Raw genomic sequence first — 15,886 nt, 5'->3', positions numbered from 1 at the left:
TCTTAATTTAGAATTCAAACCTTTTTAGGCCAAAAACATGAATTACATTTCAGTGACAATGAGAGACCAAACTGGAAAAGAAGCAACGTTTATTTCTTCATCAAGGCAACACAATTGGTCATTGATTCCAGCCATTAATTAAACATCCATCAACAAAATTAAAACCTTCTCGCGTGTTGTCACAATTTTTTTTTTCTCTAAAGTTATCGTTAAAAGAAACCTTGTGGAAAAAGGTACAAACCAAAAGAGTGCACAGCCAGAGCAGCAGCGCATATTCAGTGTCAAAGCACTAACATTTTCTGACTGGATTTGACAGGGGGGGTGGGGGGCTTTTTTTTGGCAGCTGATCGATATGAAGTGAAGTGTTTGTTTTCAGCCACGCCGGGCTTCATGGGAAATTCTTCTTCTCCACACAAAATATCACAATATGTGAGATTGCCGTGTGTCTACAACTACATACACGTGTAGTTATATGTGTGTACTGGGACTGAACAATATAAATATTTTCGAAATGTTGTTGTCAACTTCCCATGACCTAGATTAGAACTTTTCAAAATACTTCACCACACATTTCCAGTTTTTTTTAAGCAAAAACCCTTAAATTTAAATGTCACTACTTGTTCACTGACTCGAAAAAGTGGTTTCTCATCGTTAGAACTCATTGATAAGTTAACTACGTTGACAGAGAAGACGGCTACAGTATTGCACATACCATCGCAATCCTCACACACACACAAACACACATCTCATACACACTGAATCACACAGTCAATTGCTCACACACTCATTTACATATTCCCAATCATACACAAACATTCAAAATAATGCTCGATGTTTAGTGCCTATCCCGTGACACAGTAAACAAAACATTCTTCGACAATAAAAAAAAAAAAATACAACAACAAAAAAAAACTAAAAGAAAAGAAATATTAACATCTTAACATTGGCATGGCCCCTGTGCTGGTGCCTGACCAGTGTGTGTGTGATATGACCCTGATGAGTCCAGATCCATCCAGGCCAATCCAGTCCGGTCCAGTCCTCATCTAACGTCTCATAATGAAGTGAGTCCATAAACATGGAGTCGTCATATTAAAAAAAAAAAAAAAAAAACTTTTACTTCTGAACCTAACCTGTCCATGTACCTACTGGTGTTGTGTTTTTTTTAAAGGAAAGGAACCTGTCCATATCTGGTAGGGATAGAAGTAGTAGTTGTAGTAATAGTAGTGGTAGTGGTCTTGGGGCCTTGCTGTGTGGTGTGGATCAGTAGGTTGCGTTGGTGGGCTCCCTCCCCGCGCTGAACAGCATCTCGGCCTTGGAACTGATGAAGTACGTCAGCAGCAGAGACGTCAGCAACACGCCACAGCCCACGCCTAGTGTCAACGTCTGGGGGACGCAAAGACACAGTTAGACACCGGAAAATAAATATAATTTGCTATATTTTAATTAGGGGGCCAAGCCCGAGAAGGGCCTGGGACCGCGTTTTGCAGAGCAACGCGGTTCCATAGCCCTGCTGGGCAGGGAACCCTATTGTTCTTGTAGGGATTATTATTCCTTACGTAAAACTGGTGCTGCAGCCCAAACCATAAATGGTTGAGACATGCCAATTGCATGACTAGATCCAGGTCCATGCCTGGTACGCAGACAAAAAAATTCAGACATGCCGGCCACTAGGTGGCGCTACAAAAAAAGGAAAACGTGTATAACTTCCACACCGAAAGTCCGACAGTCAAAAACTTTATATCCACAGATGCCCACAAGTCAGCTGCATCTTTTGAGATAGGCCACGCCCATTTGCGTATACATACATTTTTCGCTACATCGCAAAAACTGTGTCAGTCACCAAAACATACTCCTCCTACAGTTTTTGCCCGATTTGGACCAAACCAAAAGCGTTATGCTCTACCGACTCCCACGAGCAAAAGTTGGTCAAATAATTTTTCTACGACCATCGGAAGACCAAACGCTAGCGCTTTAAAGATTCGATTTTTCGATATTGAACATTTCTCCTTCTTTTTATTTAAAATGGTGCTGTAGCCAAAACCGTAAAGGGCTGGGACATGCCACTTGCATGACTAGATCCAGGTCCGTGCCTGGTACACAGACGAAAAAATTCAGACATCCCGGCCACTAGGTGGCGCTACAACAAAGGAAAACGCGTTTGGGGCTATAACTTCCGCACCGAAAGTCCGACAGTCAAACACTTTATATCCACAGATGCACACAAGTCAGTTGCATCTTTTGAGATAGGCCACGCCCATTTGCGTATTATAGATTTTTCGCTACATCGCAAAAACTGTGTCAGTCACCAAAACATACTCCTCCTACAGTTTTTGCCCGATTTGGACGAAACCAAAAGCATTATGCTCTACCGACTCCCACGGGCAAAAGTTGGTCAAATAATTTCTCTACGACCATCGGAAGACCAAACGGTAGCGCTTTAAAGATTCGCTGATTAGCTTCCTTGTAATACCTTGTACGTAAGTGATCATAAATACAAAACCATACATCGTATTAAGACAATATTTTAGAAATATGGTCGTACTGTCCTAATGAACATACTCAAAAAAAACTGGAAAATTTCGCCAAAAGGGGGCGCCAAAAACACAAAAAGTATACATCTCCTTATCCACTTGAGCATGTTTCTCTGCAATTTCTTTGCCTTTTGGTCTATAACTCCCAAACCGAACATCCCACATTCAAAAACTTTACATCCCCGGATTCCGTGAAGCGAGGGGCCGGCGCCACGGACGACGACGCCCGATCCCGAGTCGCGTGGGAGGCTTGGCCCCCGTTCACAACTGCTTGCAGTTCTAGTTTAATTTAGTATTCAATTTAAATTTGTACGTTCTGTTCCACTGTAGAAACATGGCGGTGCAACATGGTGGCCCGCCCCTATGTAGATTTAAAAGGCTTATTCTTAGGTAATAAAAAAACTAAAAATAAGTCAATTCTATTTACACTTATTAAAACATACTTATGAATATAATATTGCCAAGTCTGTTCTTAAAAAATGCCAATAAATTGTACACAGTGCACCTTTAATGTAAATGGCAGATCAAATTAGAATGAAAAACATATTGCAAATTGGGTGTTTAGTCTGTGTTACATGCATAATCTATGATTTTACCTCTAGTTTGTCGCTGGCCACCAGGAATATACGGCCTTTGATTTCCTTCCAGCGAGACTCTGTCCACGTAGAATAATCTTTGGAGGTCCAGTCGCGCAGCTCGAAGGCTGGGGACATGGCTTTGGACAGACGCACCGTGGAGCGCACGCAGTAACCCTCCCTCTGTGTGCTGTTAGGAGGGGCCGCCCCCTGGACCCACATGTAGGAGTACAACTGGGGGGGAATAAATAGGATTTATTTTTAAAACATGTTTCAGAAGAGTGCAGAGGTTGCAGTTCCTACTTAATACCAACACTTTTCTTCATGTATATATTTTTTTGTTTTTATATTCTGCAGGTTTTGTCTTCAGCTGATGATATAACTAATGGGAAAATAATACTTAGATTAATTGTTTTAGTCAACAGAAATGATTGGTGACTGTTTTGATAAAAGATTAATCTTTTACATAAAAATAAATCATTGCTTTGACCTTAATTTATATGGTTTTATTTTATGAGCAAACATTTGATTTTCTTGTGAAATAATCTGTTTTAGATAAAATCACCAAAAGAAATCCGTATGAATGAATATATGAAGTGCTGTAGGTCTTACGTGTTTGTTCTCCGTGTCCTTCTCCTCCTCTCTCTGGCCCTTGCAGTCGTCCTGGGTTACGTTGACGGTGCTGCCGGTCAGGTTGGCCAGCAGACACTGAACCAGGAGAGTGGGTTCACTGTTCTGTTGAACCACGCCCACATATAGGTTAGCCGGCCTGTCATCTGATGGAGAGAAGACAGAAAGAATTTTAGTGTGTGGAAATGATGTAGCTATAAAAATAAAGAGTCAAATCTGGACATGTATACGCCACCGTATACATGTCAAGGGACCACCACAACAAATTGACTAGTGTGTCCATAGCTCTATAATTAAAAATATAAATATATATACTTTTTTTTTAATGGTTTGCAATACGGGGCGCCCTTAGCTCAGTTGGTAGGGCGTCCCCACCCGGGCCGGACTCAGCAGCAGACCCGGGTTCGATTCCCTGCCCCATTTCACCTCTGTCTCTCTACACTATCAATAAAGCATAAAAAATGCCAAAATAAAATGATCTTTAATTGGTTTGCAAAACGGCAATACTGTATCTCGGCAATACTATGTCCAGCAGCAGCACCAAAGCCTGTGTTTGAAGATGCTTCAAAATAACTTGTGTTTATAACTAACAGCATTTGTTAAAGTCCACATTGATATGAGTTGAGTACATACATTTTATTTAAAAAAGGATTAAGCTGTATCCCAACTTACTAAGGAGGCCCTTCATTTCGGAGGTGACTATTTGCTGGAACCAGGAGTTATTTGTCCGAACAAGGAAACCGTAGAGCAGTCGAGTCACCTGAGGGAGAGAAGACAGTTATTCACTGCTGATCAGTTTCAAAATTAAAAAAACACAGCAAAATAAAAATTTTCACTCAAAGAATTCTATCAAAAAAAGTTACCAGAAAAGCCTTGTTTGTGTGTGAAATGACGAATGAATGATAATACAAATTCCTTAAAAGCATGTGTGGATAAAATTGATATTGATTCAATTAAAACCCAAATTAAATCCATTGTCTTACTGTTTGTGGGTCTGCCCTGATGTTGCTCAGCTGGGCTTCTGCTCCTCCTGCCTGCTTGTACAGAGCTCGGGCCACCATGGTCGCCACCTCACTCAGAGCCTGAAAAAGGTGAAGAAAGTCCTAGTTATTTGCAATCCAACAACATATGTATGAAATTCTTAGTGAATTAAATATTAGCATTGTCAAGTTCGCCAAAGTATTGCCAGAAATGTTATCACTTTAAAGAGGCTACAAAGAGCTTCAGTTTGTTGATTCTAGCGCCCCCTTTGTACAAAAGCGCGAGTGTTTTACAACACCAGTGCCTGCTGTCCTAAAGAGCTTTGCTAGCGTTTTTTGTTTAGGAAGCGAGTGAAAGAGAGACCGCAGGATGTTCCGGTCTGTCTGCTGTAAATTGATTTATCTGAGTTGGTTGGGATTCAGACCAGAGCAAAAGGCATTCAAAATAAATATGTAAACATTGAAAACATTTCTGATGGCCTTGTTTGCTGTAACAGGTTCTCTATAATCATCAGAGAGAAATTAGACTTTTTCATAAACATTTCAAAGTTCCTCATAGTCTAGAGCACATAAAGACAGAGACAGAAGCGCTACCTTAGCCGTGTCTGTGACAAACTCTAGCTTCTCCTCTGGCGTCAGGTTGGCTGGGTAAGAAACGTTCAGGTAGTCTGTATTATCGTACATGCTCTCATAGAACCTGCACACAGACACAGAAAAAAATACATTAACAAAACCAATTCCAACCTCAATTCCATGAAAAAAAAGTATAAGTGTGTATTAACGTTGTGCTTAAAAGACATTCTGAATTACCTGTTGGTGAAAGCTGATTGGTGGTCATCAATGACGACGCCAGGGATTGGTCGAGCTCGGAGGAAACGCTGGAAGGACGAAGGAGGGAGCGGCTGGGAGAAAGATGGCTCTTCGGCTGTGACGTCCAGACCTGTCGCAGCTGTTTGCAAGTTTTCAATTAGCTGACGCACCTGAAACAGTAAAATAAACACATTTATAAATTTAATAATACACATTGTGAGGTCTTTTCTGCATTTGAAGTTTCCCCTTTTATATCCAAGGCTGCTTTTTAACAGTAATCAAATACTTAAAATATATTATATTAACGTTTTAAGATACAAAGAGATACAAACCTCAGTATTGACACTGCTGTTCCTTCTGGAGACGGGATCAGAGTGAAGCCACAGTTTGGAGTCAGCACGGAGTCCCACCTATGGAGAACAAATTAAATACACTTATACACTACACCAGGGGTGGCCAACCAGTCAGAGACAAAGAGCCAAATTTTTTACTGTGTTACTGCAAAGAGCCACATCTACACACGGGTACACACAGTGGCGATTCCAGGAAATTTTGACTGGGGGTGGCCAAGGTGGGCCACAGAGTTAGAGTGGGGTGGCCACCGCACCCCTGAATGAATAGCACGTGATATGCTGTACAACCAATTCAAAGATGATTTATAATCCCAAATGCCCAAATCATGTTAGTATCCATTGTAATGTTTGTCAGAAAACTAAACCCCTGAAGGGTGGTCTGGGGGCATCCCCCTCAGAAGATTTTTTTGTGTTTTTAACATGTAATCTAAGCATTCTGGTGCATTCTGGCGAAGATAATAAAGGAAAAAGTCAATATTTATTTCAGCTCAGATGAATAGTAAAATTAGCAAGACAACATAACTTGCTAGCAGCCAGATGCCTAACAACTGCACAGAGGGACGGATGACCACTAGCTTTTGACCAAATATCTTGCTAAAAAAATAAACCTTTATTTATGAAAGTCTGCCCTTGCTAAGAACATGTTACACTCGCTAACTACAAACTTTAATTTTTTTATTCAGATTTCAAAAATCTGCTGGGACACGTGCCTATACACATGCATGGGTGGCACGCATGTCACAAGCACACTTATGCTGTTTTCAAGACCTTTGCTGACCAGAGACCAGTTCTAGTGGCCACAGTCCTACCATTAATTTAGTAATTGAAAATTGCAAACTGATCTCATATCAGTGGATTGGAGTGTGTGTGTGATGAACTTGGCAACTACCTATCAAAAAAAGTTAAGAAAGAAAACAAAATACATATCATCTCTGAACTAGGATACATATCAGGAAAAAAATGTAATTAAAAAAATAAAATGAAAATAAAAAATAACATTTGAACTGGGGGGGGGGGGCACTGGGGTGGCCAGTAAGATTTCAGGGGGGGGGGGGGGCGTTTTTATTTTCGCGGGGAGCTTGCACATGCATGCACAAGCATTATTTATTTAAAAAAAAAAAAAAAACAGGGGGCCCCACACTAGGACTTGAAACGGGCCCCCAGATCGTTAAGGCCGCCCCTGTGATAATGACAGGACTGGACTAAAGACGACAGGGCAGTCATTTTCAACAATGAACATTGTGTGCACTGCCTCACACACAAACTCTCAGTTCAACCAAGTCCACAAGCAAAAATATAACAATTTAAAATAGCGTTTTTCTCTTACTATGCATGTTGCTTTGTGGGACTTACTTTTAGCATGGAGAGAGCTGAAGTGGCGCCGAAGATTTGAAGCCTTGAAATGCGCAAATGACACCTGGCATATAAGGCAGAATGGCCAGCCATAACGTTCAACAAAAAATATGAACTCTCCCACTCTGTTTCGGAGCGAACTTGACACAAATAGTTTACTCACGGAAAACCTCCCTCCAAGCTGAGCGGGCAGTTTTATGTTGCGTCCGCACCAAACGTTTGCGAACGTTATGTTGCGTCCTCAATTAAACATTTGCGAACAGGCATACACATAGGGCCTACACATTAATAAAATAAAAAATGAAATAATAGACAACATGTAAAACGAACGTAAGAGCCGCATGAAACGTTTGCGAACATGCACACACATAGGCCCACACAAAAAAAAGTATAAAAAAAAAAAAAAAAAAATTATAATCACATAATTTGATATGAACTGAAGAGCCGCACGAAGCTGGGCAAAGAGCCGCATGCGGCTCGCGAGCCGCGGGTTGGCCACCCCTGCACTACACACACATTTATATAAACATAATAATAACAAACTTACTTTCATCTTAATGCTTTTTGAACCCACTAAATTTGATTAGAATCACAAACTGTCTGCTACCAAAAGCTGTTCAAATTTTAGGGCTGGTTACTTTAATCTTAATTTTAGACTACATCATTTCAGTTTCAGGTTCCGGTTCCAAAACTTATGTATCAACAAAACACACCTGTCCGATCTCCATCACTGAGTGAACATTGTCCAGGTCCAGAGCAAACTGATTGTTCTGCATATCATACACCATCCGTGAACTGCCAATGTAGTCAAAGGTTTCCTGGAGTCGAAAAAGTGAAAGAAAATTAAATTTTTAAATAAAAATATACAAAACAACACGAGTGAAAAATTGGCAGTACAACATCAAATATGTCAAGCAATGGTGTGGAAAACAGCGGACCCCTTGAAAGAAGGTGTAGAGGATGGTGCGTTCAGGTGGGGACTCCTCCGTGACGTTTCTCAGAGCCTGAGCGACCGCCAGCAGCGTGACAAACCCAGATACTCCGCTCTCCGCTCCGGGGGCGATGTCGAAGAAAAACGACCGGCTGTCCAACTGAAGAGAGGAAAGAGAGGAGATTCATATAACTGAGAAATATTTAGGTAAGACGTTCAGTAAGACTTGCTCTGACCTGTTTTTTATCATATCACTACTTAAAATCTGGCTTCAAACTATGTGGAGCTGCAGCCTATCTTGTCTTCACGTTTACCTGAGCAATTATGAATTTATGTTTTCTGGAAAATGATTTGTATAATGTGGCTGCAACTCACTTGTTTTCATCATCAAGTAATCTGCTCATGATTTTTTTTTAAAGAATGGGTTGAGTTAGTTTAACCTAGATTTTTACAATTTAAGATGTATGTATAACCTCCCATTAGAGAAGCTGGAAATAGTAAATAAGATTTTTTTTTTAATAGTATATGGATTATCAGAAAAGTTGAAGTCATTGATTTTTATTGTTGACCATTGTTTAGATACAACCCTTTTTACTGTTAGAATTTGGGGTTCTGTATGTTTTCTAAATTCAGTACTATATTGTACTTCCTATATGGACTCAAAGTTAATCTTTACTTATGATCTACTTATTTGCTAACTGCCACGAGGGACACTGTAACTTGTGTCTGTCTCTTCTATCTTCCTGAATCTTTGTTAATGTACAATTTATTTGAACGGTTTAAACAGTTTAATAATAGCCTCCAGTGAAGACTTCGGAGGTTATCCACTGTGTGTGTTTTCAAGTGTGTTTAGTTCACTGCATAGCTGTGCAGAAGCTCCTTGGCTGCCTTATCACTTTCTCATACCTCTTGTTCTCAATAAACATAAAGTAAGAACAAATATTTACATAAGAAGCAAAGCAACGGAAACTCACACTGTAACTGTGGCTGTAACATCACATGACACACATACAAAGCAGGACTCTATACTGGAACGCTTTCAAAGCGAATGAGATCACTGCAGACTCTGAAACTTGAACCGTTTTCGTAAGCCAAAGGGCACGTTAATGACGAACAAATGCTGTACTGTAGTAGAGCTATAGTGGTATCTAGGCCTATCTTATCACCTTTTTTTTTCTTATCACAAATGCACCAAATTTATGGAACAAACTCCCAGAAAACTTGAGGTCGGCTGCAACTCTCAGCTCTCCAAATCTGAAGACTTCTGTTTTGCCTTGTTTTATCTTTTAAATGCAATTTCTTTACATTTTTAACAATTTGTCTGCCTTTGTTTTTGTTATATCTTCGATGTAATTTCAATATTTTCTTTTGTCTTGGATCTAATGTATTTTAATGCCCATATTAAGCCATTTGAATTGCCTTGAGTCTGAACTGTGCTATATAAATAAACCTGCCTGGCCTTGCCTTTTGCTTGAACAGAAACTCACCCTTGCTCCTGCTATGACCATGCTCTCCCCGGTCTTGTGGCCCTTGGCTGTGTTGTTGATGGGCTTGGTCGAGGCCCAAACATTATAGTCGCCCAATGGATCACACATCATCTCTACAAGGAAAACACACAATATTTAGGATAGAATCAGGTCAAAAACATATAATCTCTTCAATTTAAATAGATTGTGTCCTTAGCAACCTTGTGTAGCCTTTAAAATAGTAAATTAAGTAGGAAAAAAAAGATCCAAATCTATCGCAACTCTTATCATGAATGTAGTAAGCAATGAGTAAACTTGTTGTGTATTGGTTTGATAAATACCTGGGCTGATGCTGAAGTTGATGTCGTTTCTCCTCATGCAGGTGGCGGTGTCAGTGACTGCAGACATGTGAGAGTAAAGCTGCATGGCACACAGCGGGTACTGAGGGGAGCTGCCATTCACCGCACGGTTATGGTCCATGTAACACTGAGAGAGGAGAATAACATACAGGGATAAAGTATCTACGTATGTGGGTTTTTTTTACATACAGAGATCACAATAACATCTAAGTATATTTAATGATTCTTAAAAAGGTTTTTAACACTTGGAATAAGTAAGTACTAGTGCTGTCAAACGATGCATTAAAACAAATTAAAAATAGGAAACTGGAAGCTGTTGTGGCGGCTTGACAACAAATAAGAGTAGGGTGAAGGGAGAAATTATCAGCACTCCCAAGATAAAAATATACCGCTTTTTGCTCTGGCTTTCATATAACCGCGATTAACACATTGACAATGACAGCCCTAGTTAGAATATTTAAAATTAGGTCTTGTGCTTTTGCTGAGGGGCACATAAGAGTATTACTGTGAGCAAACCTGACTGACTACACTGTCTGGTACTTCATTTAATTGTTGCTCAGCAGATGAAACCAGAAACCGCCTACAGAACCGTTTCCCTCGTCTGCGCTGCCTTCTCATGTGAGACGACACTAACCGCAAAGTTTTATGTTCATACAAATATACTGTAACAAAAATACAGCCTCTGAACTAATAAGTCATTTAAATGTTTCAGAAAACGCAAAATGTCACCAACTCAGTCCTTCAAAAAGCAGTATGAAGAGTTTAAAACAAACAAGTTTAGATCTAAAGTGAGAAGTGAAGCCATTGTCATCACTGAAACCGAAAGCTGAGTAAAAACAGTAGTGAAAGTCTCTGGTCAGGCTGGATCTCAGCACCTCTGCAGTGTTTGCAGTTGTTAGTCTGTGAAAACCTGCAGCCTGTTGAACTTTTGCACTGCATCAAGTGAGGATATCTAGATGCTGTGTAATAAGATCTGTCTGTTTTTTTGGCCACATATAAAAAGGTGGAGAAGCATCAAATGATTTGTGGGCTTCTGAACAAATTGTCTCCACGCAATGTGCCACAACATGTCGGCTGTAGATAGATTATGATCTTTAGCGCTAATGAAACAGCTTTAACTGGCCCCGTTCCTAATCTCAACCACTACAGGGACAAGTTCAGATCAGACTTTTGCTACCGTGCTGTGCTGAAGGGGATTCCTCTTCAACAACATCAAAGAGAAAACAAATTAGACAGCCATTTTGTGTTGTGCAGAACAATGTAACTCTTAAAAGGTCGAGTCAGCGATTCTGGAGAATGCCTGTTGTCAAAATCACTTTATGTCAAAAGCAGGTTTATCTCATCACAATCCTCTACCTGTCTGTATTACTACACAGCCTAGGCTCTTTAAATGTGTATGTTGCTAGATACGGTGGGCCCCTTTGTTTTATATACCCTTTGTTTACAGAGCCTAGGCTGTGTAATAACAGTGGATTTTTTTATTTCAGTGTACACACAGTATGTACATGTAGCATATTGTGGGGAGATATTCACTGATTTTGACAACAAGCTTTCTCTAGTATCATTGACTCCACCTTTAATATTGTTTGTATAACAATCAAGAGATGTCATTCCCTTCACATTACCTGCCGTATGACCTGAGTGTCATTGTCGTCCTTCATGGAGAAGATGGGGAAGTCGTACTCCTCGTAGGACAAACCAGTTCCCAGAGGATTCCACATAGTCACGTTACAATGGGCCATGGAGGGGTCGTAGTCCTCTGAATACACACCTGAGGGGAATACATAGAGTGGAGGTCAGCAGCTAGAAAACACTATGGCAGATTTATTTAATTGCATGAAACTCAACAACTGCAACATCTTAAGTAAAAGCCTGTAAATTGTACAACATTTGAGATTGTAGCTCCCACTCCCATGGGGCATTTTGGCAATAAACATCCATTAATTCGGCTTAAGATAACAGTGTTGTGAAAACTAACCACACAATCTGCAGCTTAAACCAACACTCTTTTTCATTCTTCATTCTAGCGACTTATGTTTTACAATCAAATTCAACGACAAAGCATTTTGAATATACCACAGCTCTGATTCACGCCTCTGAATGATATATTCTACATTGCATTAGTGGCAGAAGCTAAATTTTGTGGTATTTATGGCTGTGGGCCAAACTGAAGAACAAAACGGGATTTTCCAGAAACTAACTTGAAGCAATAAAACCTGTCAAAACCTACAGCAGGACACATTTAATATAAAATGGGAATGTTAAATGATTGTACTATGATCTTTTGCATTGTGTGCCAAAATCAATTCTTGCCCAGTTAAAAAAAAAAAAAGCCTTTCTGGTCACACCCGAGTCTTGAATTTTTGATATATTGGTGGCAACAGACAGACAGGTGGACAGACAGACAGACAGACAGACAGACAGACAGACAGACAGACAACTTTAAATCTTTTTTTTAAAACCCAACAAGACTATACACAGAGCCCACAATTTTCCGAAACTGATCACATAACATGAAATATAAACAAACCACAGCATGTAATTCCACGACCTGATCCTTCTGAGAATCTTTAAAAAGTAACTAATACGTGAAACAGTTGTTAATACTCAGAGGGGACAAGTCTCCACAGGTAACCTCCCACCCACCTGTGTTCTCGTTGGGACAGGAGGTGTGTGGTGAGAATCCCTCTGGCGGGTTTGCGTTAGGCGCCACGACAGCGACACCAGCCACTCGTTTGGAGCCGTTCTTCAGCTTCATCATGATGGATCTAGAGAGCGAGACAGTCGGCACGAGGCAGGGGGGAGACGATACGGGGACAAATACAGGTTAGAAGGGCAGTTTAAGTTACTTTCCTCAGGGGTTTAAACAGGTAGAGTTTACCTAAAGTGCTGTTACTGTACAATTGTGTTACTGACAAGTGTATGACTGATTGGGGTTTCACTGCCATGTCCGGATGGTATTATTTTTCCAAGACAATACATTTTCAATAATATAAATAAATGCTAAGGATGTATTATTGACCTACTAAGACTTGATTGATCATTTTACTCAATGCCTTTTAAATCAGGTATTAAAACATTCCTGTTAAAGACAGCATTTAAAAAAAACTATATGGCTATAGTTATTGCTTTATGTAACTTATTTTTATATAAAATGTTTTAATTGTGTTATTTTAAATGTATTTTTATATTTTTGTAAATATTTTAATTGCAGTAGAATAGTAATGTTTGTGTTTTCATTTACCTCTTCTTGTCATTACCCCCTAAAGCACTTTGAATAGCATCAGTGTATGAAATGTGAAATACAGATAAATTGCCTTATGACCATTCTTACATTGATTGACGTGTGTGTTTGATTAAAATTGTCAAAAAATAATCAAAACAAGTCTAGTATATAAAAAATAAAAAGATTCATTGTGTGAGAATTTAATTTTTATTAAATGTAAGGGCCGTGTCCCCAAAACTATTTTCTAATCTAGTTAAGATTAAGAGCCCCTGTAGCTGTCACTCAGCGGGGTGGGACAGTTCCTCTGTACCTGGTGAAGAGCGAAGCCTCCAGAATCACCAGGTATGGAGGGTTGGGACCGGAGCTCAGGACCCAGTCCAGGTTTTCCTCTGACTCCAACACATGGAGCACGCCCACATCTCCGGACAGAGAGGCTGGAATACAAAAAGGTGATTAAATATCAGGGTCTGTGATATTAGATACAACAGCTGTACAGGATAATAGCGCCCTACGAGCTTTTCTATCAATATGTGGGCTATATATGCCGATCTTACATTCTATGATAAAATGTTTCTGCTGGGGCTTTTTGAAGGGCAAGAACAGTGAATGCTCATCTTTAGATAATCCAGTGTGAGGCATAGAAAATATCTGGTTTATCTGCAACTTGTATGCTTTAATATTCCATGGAAATTGATTTCTAACCCTCCACAGAATTGATTTGTATGATCTCAAAACCACATAGAAATGTATATGAAAACATTTATTTAAAAAAGGTACTAGGAATATTTTGACATCATCTATCTATAAATATTGCATTTAGTCCTCTCGAAAAATGTAAGTTCCCAATCCCTTGTGTAATACCAATGTACTCACTGTAAATGTAATAGATATTGTCATAAGGAATTTACAACCACATGCAAGTGCAACTGTAAGTGCTCTCAATTGTCATGGGTGTTGCATATACACAGTGTGTGTGTGTGTGTGTGTGTGTGTGTGTGTGTGTATGTGTGTGTGTGTGTGTGTGTGTGTGTGTGTGTGTAGGTACTGAGCATCATCACAAATCCTTTGCTTTACTCACACTGGCAGCCTATTTGATGAGTTGCATTGAGCAGTCGCACACACGGGGTGGTGTAGTTGAGATGAATATAAATCTTCTTTTCCACTGAACTACAGCCGACACCTGAAAGGGAAAAGACACACTTTAACAACGGCACAAGAATCGCAATATGACACGATTATGGCATGGATTCTACCTGCACAATAAAGAGTAAATCAGCATTTATGTCACAAATGAGTGGGGTTTACATAAAAGTTACATCCGTTATCTCTCACTAGTAGAAAGAAGATGTAAACTTGAGGCTGGCCTGGCTGACAGAATCAGATGTGGCAGTTTAATATGTACAGCGAAAACGTATCAAACACATGAGAAAATAATGGCAGCAAGAAAAAAACTTAGATGTGAAACATGTTTGGAGAAATACAATCAGTTGCCAGTTTATTAAGTTGACTTAGTCCTGCAATAAATCCAACCTTAATCAAGGTAATGAATGCTTAGTTGTTTTAATGAACTGTTGGGTCATTGTGGAGATTGTTGTTGGTGGTGCTGTTGAACTTTACTGCATTCTCATAGAGAGGTGTATCTGTTATTGAGTGATACACGCAGTGATGATGACGGGATGGACCTTATAAAAACACTGGTTGCTCAGCTTTACTTTGGGTTCAAGAGAATTTAACCATTTCAACCGATTAACAATAAGAACTAATATATTGTTAGGTGACAATCAATCTCTGAACTAGTGAAACATTCCCAATCGGATATTTTTAAAATGGTGGCAATTTATTTCAGACAAATATACGAAGTTTGTAAACAATAGGTCAGTGTCCATTCATCTCTTGTCTATTCAGATAACTGTTATAGCGTTACTCCAACAAGCGAAGACGCAGTTATTTGGATTGATGCACCTGTTGTTCCCATCTCAGCCCTCAGTAACAGTAAAAAACCCAAAAATAAGTGATAATTTGATGCATCATCTCTGAGCCGAATTTACCAGCGCACCAAAAAATACATAAAAGTGAAGACATTTTTTATTCTGCTGCATTGAGTGTTTCTTTAAAACGATAAAGCCTTTCATGTAATTTGGCCTGGTTGTTCTTGTAGCGTCTTTAATCCCTCGCGCTCCCGGTGTGATCACGAGCAGTCACGCTGAAGTTCCTCACATCAAGAGGGCGAACCCAAATCTCTGACTGACTGTATTTATTTAAAAGTCTCCGAAAAACACTTAAAAACAACACATTTCTGATTATTACTGAGCGTACAGTTGATTGAAACTGTCCAGGAATTGTTGCAACGCCGAATCCCATTGTAAAATGGATTTAAAAACAACCGGTGATGGAGATTCTGAGCCATTCAATGCAGCTTCTGCTAACGCTGCCTAGCTTAGCATTGGGCTAGCTCCTCCTAGCACAAAGAAACCCATACAGCTTAAACCGGCCGTGACAGACACACACTCCGCTTGAGAATATAAAAACTTGGACACGCAAAGTCACCACTGTCATAATATAACTTACCGGCGAAAACACAACAGCAAACTAGCAAATTAGCAATCCATTTTATCGACAGCAAATCCATCTTCCTGGTTCGAAAAGCAGGAAAAACACAACAGTGGGGTGTT

General features: G+C 39.7%; 1 protein-coding gene across 1 annotated transcript; it reads right to left on the bottom strand.

Annotated features, from left to right (window-relative positions):
• Positions 1–72: 72 nt before the first annotated feature.
• ncstn (nicastrin) lies at positions 73–15,858 on the bottom strand. The gene is made up of 17 exons (XM_080033753.1): positions 15,783–15,858; positions 14,293–14,394; positions 13,525–13,648; positions 12,635–12,756; positions 11,614–11,759; positions 9,971–10,115; positions 9,651–9,763; positions 8,171–8,323; positions 7,946–8,050; positions 5,859–5,936; positions 5,527–5,696; positions 5,311–5,413; positions 4,720–4,818; positions 4,409–4,496; positions 3,719–3,882; positions 3,128–3,340; positions 73–1,383 (listed from the first exon to the last, which is right to left on the bottom strand). Exons 1-17 carry the CDS (start codon positions 15,841–15,843, stop codon positions 1,261–1,263), a joined length of 2,109 nt encoding a protein of 702 aa, XP_079889879.1. The 5' UTR covers positions 15,844–15,858; the 3' UTR covers positions 73–1,260.
• Positions 15,859–15,886: the final 28 nt, after the last annotated feature.

This window comes from Ammodytes marinus (genome assembly GCF_949987685.1).
Source record: "Ammodytes marinus genome assembly, chromosome: 9".
In the NCBI taxonomy this organism is placed as follows: Eukaryota; Metazoa; Chordata; class Actinopteri; order Uranoscopiformes; family Ammodytidae; genus Ammodytes; species Ammodytes marinus.
This window is presented reverse-complemented; position numbering and strand designations above follow the sequence as displayed.